Source organism: Aspergillus neoniger (assembly GCF_003184625.1).
Source record: "Aspergillus neoniger CBS 115656 unplaced genomic scaffold BO87scaffold_80, whole genome shotgun sequence".
NCBI lineage: Eukaryota > Fungi > Ascomycota > Eurotiomycetes > Eurotiales > Aspergillaceae > Aspergillus > Aspergillus neoniger.
This window is the reverse complement of record NW_020291208.1, coordinates 508-9,440: the sequence shown is the minus strand read 5'-3', so window position 1 is coordinate 9,440 and position 8,933 is coordinate 508. Positions and strand designations below refer to the sequence as shown.

Genomic DNA, 8,933 nt, shown 5'->3' with positions numbered 1-8,933 from the left:
GGGTGCCAATAGGGCTGGCAAACCTTGGCAATGTGCCGGTGATGACGATACTCTGTTCACTTTATAGATTTATTTCCTTACTGTCAATCTCAATATGTCTCCGTCTCATTTCCCTCATTTTTACCACCATTTCTCAGTCTGAATACTACTCAGGCGTCCTACTCGAACCAGTACTTTGTACTAGTAGACTACTGAGTAGTACGAAAGTGACTGATGATGGCATCCATAAATCCAATCCGGGCAACGCTGGTGCCCGCTGCCCCACTCCCATGTTATGATAGGCTGTGTATACCCCACTTTAAAGTCACTGGGAACATCTCAACCAATCACTCCTCGAGCAGTAAAATTGCCCAAGCCCGTGACGCGATGACGGCACCGTCGGAGAAGCAAGAGGAAATTTCGGGACGCGCCAATCCATGGAACTTTGAACTTACCCTTACTTGTCAGTGTAGTATTTTTCTCTGCCATAATATGTTCCCTCTCTTTCAACGATGATCACTTTTCTCAACCTTTGGGATTTCGCCATCTCCGCTATAGTGTTGGTATAATTTCTCTATGTCCAAGTTTGTCAAAAGATAGCTGCGCACGGTGAACCCAAACAAAACCCTGTTCCTTCCCTGCTAGCGTGGTGACTCGATACAGGGGTTCGGTGATGTTATCTATTTGAGTGGATCCTCTCTCTGTCTTTCAGGGACGGGCAATAAAGCCAGGAACGGTACCAACCCCTTTAAATCCTTGGTCGTTATCTACCCTAGTATCTACTATCAAACTATGGACCCAGATAGATGTTTGGTCTGTAATTCTAGATTCCAATGGATCCTTGGGAATTATCTGTTGCGGTCATGGACTGTAGCACTATTGTTTGAAGGGGGTAGGAATACCACTACGGCAATGTTCCGATCGTCGCCTTAGGCAGTCACTACGGACTGACTGAGTGGTTTTGTTTGTTTTGTTTAGTAGTGTGCCACCGACCGTGTTAATTATAGTAACCCTACTAGGGAGAGAAAGCACATGGATCGGGAGGGACTCCGAGCATAGTGCAGCAATTTCCATAACCAGTTGAGTAATCTCCGAGAAGACATGGATACTAATTGATCATCTCATTTACTTTAACCTCCAATCCCTCTTGCTTTCCCTACTACCCCGCCACGCCATTGCTCGGATTACTCTCCCAACTCATGGCGTCTGACATACACTACTAAGAACGAAGGAAGGCTAGCGGTAGTGCTTTGACAGGTCACAGATCCTGATGAATCCAGTAATTACAACTGACGCGTCCTCCGGGGGTCTACTTGCATTCAGTGGTGAATACCTACAGGAAGTCTATACCGCTATTGGAAGACAATGAACAACGCCGGAATACAGCGCGAAACCCAACTTGATATAGTAGACCTTTCAAATTACACGGTCACCCCTTCTCAACCCTCGCAACCCCATCCATCTCTGGTATATTCGGAGTCTTTTGCCACCAATTCCCAGAAGCCGCATCCTGCGTGCCACTCCCTCCATCCGTCCCCAGTTCATGTGTGACACCGTCACTACTAAGTTCCGCCAGCCTTGTCTGAGGCGATCTATAGACGGGTGGATGCGCCATGGCAGGGGTATCAGTAGTCGTAGTAGTCTCTTGGCTGGGCTGGGCGCGTCGGCGCTTGATTAAGAAAAAGGCGAGCCCTGCAATGGCACTGGCACCGACCACCGCCCCGACAGTGGCTCCCGCAATGCCCCCTTTAGATAGGGAACTGCCCTTGGAGCTGCCTGTACTGCTACTACTGCCGTTTGCCGATGTCGATGTCGAGTTTTCACCCGCTGTGGAATTGGTGGTAGTGGTGATGATTGCTTTTTGGAACATGGTCGCCAACGTTGTGTCGTTGAACCCATTCTTTGGTTCGGTGACATTGGCTCCGCCCGTCGAGCTGTTCGTGGTTCATCAGCACCAAAGCAAAACTAATCTCTCGATCGGATTAACGTACCTTCCACCAATGACATCGGTGATTGCTGAGCTCAGGGCATAGTCTGATTGATCATCGGCATTATAATCAGTGAGCCAGGTATGCTGGTTCAGATCAAAGATGGCCAGTCCGTTCTCAAAGGTGCCCGTGTCGCAGTTTACCGGCTTCGGCTCATACTCTGAACTGTCTGTTGGGATCGTTCCTCCAACCACAAGCATGGTATGCTTCCCAAGGACATTGCATGTGTGCTTTTCGCGGATACTGCTCCCCTCGTTCACGCGGATCCATCTGAACGACGGCAGTGAAAGAACGTATACATCGCCGTCGGAATTCGCAGTGGTCGCGGCCATCCCGCCAAACATATAGCTAAATTGGAGGTGTCAGTATCCCCAACGATTGAGCATAAGCACCAATGCTTACATGGAGAACGATGACCGATCTTGTGCTGCCACCGTCACGCTGCAGCCCGCCATCCGCCAGTTCGGAATATCCCCGGTAGTCTGCTGCGTGTACCATTTCTGGTTCGCGATATCATACAGGCTGACGTATTCCATAGGGTTCTAACTCTTGTTAGCTGACACCCCCAGCAATAACCAAGTAGTCGAACGTACATGGAAGGTCGTATTCGTCTGGCTCGAACAAAGCAGCGACAGCTTATGCCCGACAGGATACTTATACCCACCAAAGGCTACTAAAAGCCCCTCATCCCCAACATCCTCCAGGATATTCACATATCCCGCTCCAATCGTTCCATAATTATTCATCTCCGACGTTGATGTATTGGACCACTGCAAGGTCGATTGATCCAACACCAACAATCCACTGACGATTTCCACGTCCGCTCCCGCAGTACCATAGATGTTCGGGTTTCCGCCCGGGTCTTCCACACCCCCAAGATAGTACGCTTTATTCTGGGACTGCGAAACAACTGCCCCTCCCTCTACTAGCCGAACCAGCGGCACGCCCCCGAATCCATCTTTCGTCCAGTTATTGTTTTGGATGTCGTATTTCCACGTTTCCACGGGCGGGACGGTTGTCGGGCCGTCGCGACCGCTCTTATACCCGCCGTAGAAGTAGAGGTTCTCGCCGTCGTTGAACGCGGAGCCCTCATCGAGAAAAGTCGGATACTCGTCCGGATCGGATGCATTATACGGTTTGTCGATATGAGTGAAAAGATCTGAATCGGTATTCGAGAAAGATTTGGAGACGTCGACGGTCTGCAGGTCGCGGACTTCAACCCGAGATATTAACACATTGTTCGCCAGCAAATCAGACACACATGAGGTAAAACATACTGGCATATGCCGAAATGGTATTGTTATCCTCCAGATAGCGCACCTCCCCACCGTCAATGAACAAAGTCTGGTTATTAATGATAGCTAAGACACAGAGTCAGCAAGATACGCAGCCAAGAAAACCCACAAACACTATGCGAACTCACAAGAATGAAAAGTTCGGGTGCAGTATTTTCTCCCGGCGGCCAAAGAGGCATACAGCCCGACGATCTGCGCGAGACCCTTCATCGTGGAGGTCAACTGGATGGTGTCTATGACCAACCACCACCATTACAAGGAGAAACGTCCATGAAGTGAACAAGATCAAACATAAGCGGACAGAAACAAACAGGGAGGTGAGTCTGCCCCCTTATGGAAATTAGAGTGAAACTCGGCCCCCAAACTGCCACGCGAAAATGTGAAGAAGGTCATGCGCCATAGCCTCGCTCTAAGTCCGTGATCGGCAGACTGAAGGATTCCACGAGGCGGTATCTGCGGTGGAATACGAAAGTCGTTATTTGCAGTGTTCAACATGTTTATCTAGTCATAGTAATTGGAAAGGGAGTACCATGACTCGACAGTAATTAATATAGCAAGAATCTATGACTAGGATATTTAGATTGTCTCCAAGTAGTCTATGCATTACAAGGGTAATGGTGAAGGGAACACCTAATGATATCCCTGACCCTCCCACTAATATTTAGCAAAGCTTGGCAACGCGCTACCGGCATCCCTAGTCAAAATCCAACGTCAATTGATGGTTTAAGCCCATTAAAGTGCCCCGCGGTGGCGTTCCCGCTCCTGAAGTTCGTGCCCTCTTTGGTGCATCCCTTTCGTGTTCATTTTATCAAGAGAAATAAGCATCCCCACACATACACCACCATGTCTGTGGAAGAGTATATCTTCATTCTGCTAGTAATGAAGCACTCCATGATAAGAATCAAGGGTCTCGTCCTAGCCAAGAAAGCCAGCGTAGGGGAAAAGGCTCATTGGGGATGAAAATATATAGATGAAGAGCTGGAGTCCGATTTGAAGCTGTTGCGACGGGATCCCTGCCTGAGGCCCTGAACCAGCGCCACGGAATGATTAGACTGAATCATTTGAGACAACTGTCACCCGTCAACATTTCATTTCTTTTCTTTCTTCTCTTGGGTTACCCATTCAACATACCCTGCAGTCGGTCCTCAGAGCAGCATGCATTCCTCTTAAGGCTCATAGACCCTGCTCTGCATCCGGCCCATATATCAATGCCCTCTTGTGCTGGTAACTATAATGTCTCAAGTTGGTGTGAACTTTCTTTATAGTATTTAGACTTTCTTCGCCGGAAGCATGCAGATAACTATTTCACTAGTAGACTCCGGTTGACACTCCGATACAATGCATGCAGTGCTCTTTTGTGAAGTGGACATATAACTAATCACTGGGATGTTGTACACGAGCTGATGAGTGGATGGATGAATGAACACCCGTTGCTCCTATCATTTCTACTGCAATGCCCTATAAAAATTTTTCTTCACACCATATTGTGTATCATGTGTGGAATCTCACAATCGTGATCAGAGAAGGGACACATACCGCAGTCAGGTTCGAGAGTCCCTTTTCCCTTTCAGAGAACAAAATCCAGATCTCTTATTCCGGCTTAAACTTCCAAGTTTCGAACCAGTATCCTTGCACTCCACGGACGGAAATCTCCAGAGTGCCGATTTCGCTTTGAGTAGCATTGCCGGTCAATTTCACTTGCTATCTTTACATTTTGGATCTAAGTCTTAGTCCGGAGATCTAATGGAATGAAGACGTCTTCATCAGACCATTTGCTGGCTACGCAACACTGTCCTACTGCGCCAGCGCTTTAGATCTTCCCACTTCTATAATTAGAGGAACTGAAAGCAACTGAAACATGTCTTGATCTTCTTGTACAAGTTCCTTTGGCGGAAGTGGCGTTGGTTGTTTTCATCTTCATAGAATTCTTATATGAAGTGAAAGCTTAACTACTACTAACCGTAGGAGTATGAACTATTCCCAGACACAGCTTCAAGCTCTGCGGATTCAGCTTTTCACTGAATACACTTACTACCACCGCTTTTGTAGCTTCATTACATCTACAAGATGAGTGTCCTCAACTGGCTTTATGTAACAGTCAAGCGAGAGATCAAATTATCATACGCGTTCATGGAAAGCAACTTTGACGCAGCCTTTGTTCCTTTCCCCATCTTCGCTACCGCTTCGTTACTATACCGAAGGTCAACCTACGAAGAAGCCTTATCTTCCCTCACCAGTACGATTAACCCACCATTCATGACATCCCATAGTAGTTAACCCTACAACACAGACACACTGCTCTACGGTTTCTTCCTCTACTACAGCACAGAACTAGCAAACAATGCCGATGGAGGCACAATCGAAGACAAGATTAACAAGCCAAACCGCCCAATAGTGCAGTCCCAGACTACCGTGGCTGCAGCAAAACTACGATTCTACATCGCATCAGCAACGTGGCTCTTATTAAGCTACATCCTAGACGTCTACATCTGGTCTCTGCTCTGGATAGCTGTCCTCGTTTCCCACTACCTACTACGAGCATCCAGAATAGGACCGGCAAAAGATCTCTGCATCGTTCTAGGTGTCACTTCCCAACTCATGGCCTGTTGGAAGCTGGGTGGCTCCGATATGCGTGAGGGCTGGAGGTGGGTCAAACTGATTATTCTTTGGATTTTCTTCACCGTTCCTATACAGGATTTTCGTGATGTTCCCGGGGATTTGGCTGCTGGACGGAGAACGACTCCTATCCTGTTGGGGGATTTTCCGGGTATGTGTTGCGCATGAGTTGTACGCCTATTATTTGTTTCGTTTCAATCGTCTCTGATCGTCATCGCCAATAGCTCGAATTTACACATCGATGGGACTCGTTACAACCGAGGTACGCTTTCACCATGTTTATTCCCCTCCCTACTACCAATTGAATGCTGAACGCAGGAGCTGACGTGATCTATGTAGTATATCCTCATCACCCACAGAGTCTTTGAACCTGGGTATACTCTGCCCACGTCACTTATGACTTGCCTCATATGTCTTGTCACTATAGGTCTCATCTATCGATTGATCCGATTTAGAACAATCGAGCATGACCGAGTTTCATATAGGTGGTACATTGCGCTGTATAACTTGATACTACTCACCGCCTGCGTCTCATTTGCCTCCCGAGATTACAGTCTTGGTTCAAAGCTGTCACTATGAGTCAAATGGTTCCCACATTCTTCGACCAAGTTTTGGTTGCTTAGAAGGGAAAACTAGTGGCCGTGGTGAAACCCATCATCATTGTACTCTGTTTGAGGGGGGTGGGATAATGCGTATTATACATCCTTGAGTGATAAAGGGGCACTTGTCCAATCCGACTACGATACAACAATACGCACAATATTATTCCCAGAAGACAAAGTATCCTGCTTGGTCTATAAACCCCACAACAAAGCCTGTTGCCTTTCTACTTCCCTCCAGAGTATCTCAGCGCGAGTATCAGTAGGCCGAGAGAAGAAGAGAAACTGTTCTAACAAGGTCCGCGCGCTGTCCCACGTTGTGAGGGATAGTTGGCCGGCGGCCTCGGCGAGGCGGTTCACGAACCATCCACGACTAGGATGGCCCAATGCTGCGAGCCCGCCGGTGAAGAGCATCCAGAAAACTAAATCGGGCGCCATGCGGTGAATACAGAGAAACGCAGTTTCCAAGCGGCAGTGTAAAGCCAGTACGGGCTGATTTAGGAATAGCAAGCCCTGAAAGCCCCAGACTTGGACTGCGGCGAAGAGCAGTACTGATAGTCGCAGGCACTCCTGCAAGTCGGAGGGCATACAGTCTGGGGCGATCAACAACAATTGTTGGGCTGTGTAGACCAGCCATTCGTTGAGTACAGGAGCTTCCTCCACTGGTCCAGTAGTACACATGTAGTGCGTGGTTTCTCGGAAAAGCTTGATAATAGATCGCAAACAGAGAAGGATTGCTTGTGACCACGGTGAGTTGAAGAAGCGAAAGCCGATTGAAGAAGCGTGCAGGGCGTCGTCGGTCGCAGTCAGGCTATACAGGCTTTCAAGTACTCTGGCTTTCCAAGCCATGGTTATCGGCAAGGGCGGTGCCGAGCCTCTGGCAGCTGCGCTCATAAAATTGGCACTAGAGGGGGACGAACCACACTGGTTAATGGATGGTACTTTTGATGTGGGTAGTATATTCGTGGTTCAACCCACCTGTAGATAATGGGAGCGTCTGCGTCACTGAACGTATCAAGGCCGCCCACCAGATGAACTATCTTGATCAGCCCGCGCACATGGCCGTCTACGGCTTCCAAATTGGTATCTGCGGCCTAAGTGACGAACAACGTATCATGGTCTAGTTAATCCTCTCATTCCAATGTGCTAGGTGAGACGAATAATTGTGAGATTGAGGGAGAACAGAAACGAACCTCTACGCAGATCATATGGGCGATGATCACTGCCATAGACTGAAGTAAACTTGTGCTCGTGCCTGGAATCTGCATCATGCTCTGGAGTCCTGTGAGAGCCTTTTGCCGGTACTCCAGGGAATCCCGATAAGAATCTCGGGCGGCCTTGGGGGCCTGCGCAATGAGCCCCCGGCCGGCTCGGTGGGAGGCACTGGTTGCCAGGATGATGTACAAGAGGGCCGGCTGCTCGATTGACTGCTGCCATCACCACATGCTGACGCCTGTCGCTCCGAAGGGATAGATCGACTAGGAACATTCGGTTCGGTCTGGAAAGAATGATCAGATAGGCCACTGGCGTTGCTGCGACCGATACTACTACTCACAGTGGTCAAAGTAAAGCTCCACACTGGACTTGGCAGGCACGCAGAGTGAAGCAAAGGGATCAATCCCAGCGGGCCGCAACGCTCGGTCGAAGGAGCATCCTCCCTCGTATTGTTCCATGGGGAGTGTGGTGGATCCCCGGTTGGACGGAAGGATTAGTGGGTTAGACCGCTGAGTTGGCAGCGGGCCGATGGAAGCTTTCAGCTTTTGCAGCCGTCATTCCTTTTTGGATTGATGATGCATCTTCTTGATGAAGGCCTGCTTCTTCTTGGCTAACGTTGGGCCCTGAGAAGCCTGGTCCTGGTAATCGACAAACAAGAAGCTAGCGGGTTGTCTTCGGGGTTCATCATGACGACTATCAGGATCGATGATCGGGGAATTCTGGCGGGCCAAGCCCTGAGCACGCGGTTCCTGCGTTTGTATTCATTGCTTGGGCTGAAGTAGGTATCGCGTGGGTGCAGGTGAGGGATGGTCGTTAATTCACTGGCGCGACCCAAAATGGCTTAGTAAGTACTTTCAGATCATGTGACTGTTGTATTACCTATAATAATAATTTTAAATTATACCATCTCTTTCTATCTTTTTATTATCTACTAATATTATTATTACTACTACCACCACCGACCACCATGGCCGAACTCAAGGAAAATATAAGTATAACTACTTTTTCAGTAGTTTATAACTACTTGATATAAGAGAAAAGTAGTTTTAAACTGATTTTATTAATGAAAATAAAACTATTATAAATAATACTTGTATACCGTGGCTGCTGGCCAGCTGGTATTTTCTATTCTTATTCAAGTTAGTATTACTTTAATAAAATCTTATTTACATACTTGCGAAGTAGTTAATAATTACTTGTTAACTATTTAAAATAATAATCTTGAGTATAAAGTCTATTAC

At 47.9% G+C, this 8,933-nt stretch overlaps 3 protein-coding genes across 3 annotated transcripts; 1 reads left to right on the top strand and 2 right to left on the bottom strand.

Annotated features, from left to right (window-relative positions):
• Positions 1–1,365: 1,365 nt before the first annotated feature.
• Positions 1,366–3,518, bottom strand: BO87DRAFT_411365 (kelch repeat protein). Its single transcript, XM_025626438.1, has 6 exons — positions 3,391–3,518; positions 3,245–3,328; positions 2,561–3,180; positions 2,370–2,509; positions 1,971–2,315; positions 1,366–1,913 (listed from the first exon to the last, which is right to left on the bottom strand). Exons 1-6 carry the CDS (start codon positions 3,470–3,472, stop codon positions 1,409–1,411), a joined length of 1,776 nt encoding a protein of 591 aa, XP_025473753.1. The 5' UTR covers positions 3,473–3,518; the 3' UTR covers positions 1,366–1,408.
• A 1,811-nt stretch (positions 3,519–5,329) lies between these two features.
• BO87DRAFT_402379 (UbiA family prenyltransferase) lies at positions 5,330–6,203 on the top strand (the record flags this gene model as incomplete). The annotated part of the gene is made up of 3 exons (XM_025625685.1): positions 5,330–5,498; positions 5,553–6,029; positions 6,103–6,203. The coding sequence occupies 3 exons, from the start codon at positions 5,330–5,332 to the stop codon at positions 6,201–6,203; spliced, it is 747 nt and encodes a 248-aa protein (XP_025473752.1).
• Positions 6,204–6,672: 469 nt separating this feature from the next.
• Positions 6,673–8,661, bottom strand: BO87DRAFT_402378 (uncharacterized protein; the record flags this gene model as incomplete). Its single annotated transcript, XM_025625684.1, has 7 exons — positions 6,673–7,381; positions 7,456–7,571; positions 7,671–7,892; positions 7,929–7,930; positions 7,964–7,975; positions 8,033–8,227; positions 8,646–8,661. The coding sequence occupies 7 exons, from the start codon at positions 8,659–8,661 to the stop codon at positions 6,673–6,675; spliced, it is 1,272 nt and encodes a 423-aa protein (XP_025473751.1).
• Positions 8,662–8,933: the final 272 nt, after the last annotated feature.

What these genes read in the sequence shown, in the direction of transcription:
- BO87DRAFT_411365 (XM_025626438.1), bottom strand. Translation starts at nt 3,472, where the DNA reads ATGAAGGGTCTCGCGCAGATCGTCGGGCTGTATGCCTCTTTGGCCGCC. An exon ending in CACCCGAACTTTTCATTCTT is followed by an intron (nt 3,329 to 3,390) that starts GTGAGTTCGCAT and finishes TCTGTGTCTTAG; the next exon opens with CTATCATTAATAACCAGACT. An exon ending in TACCATTTCGGCATATGCCA is followed by an intron (nt 3,181 to 3,244) that starts GTATGTTTTACC and finishes CTCGGGTTGAAG; the next exon opens with TCCGCGACCTGCAGACCGTC.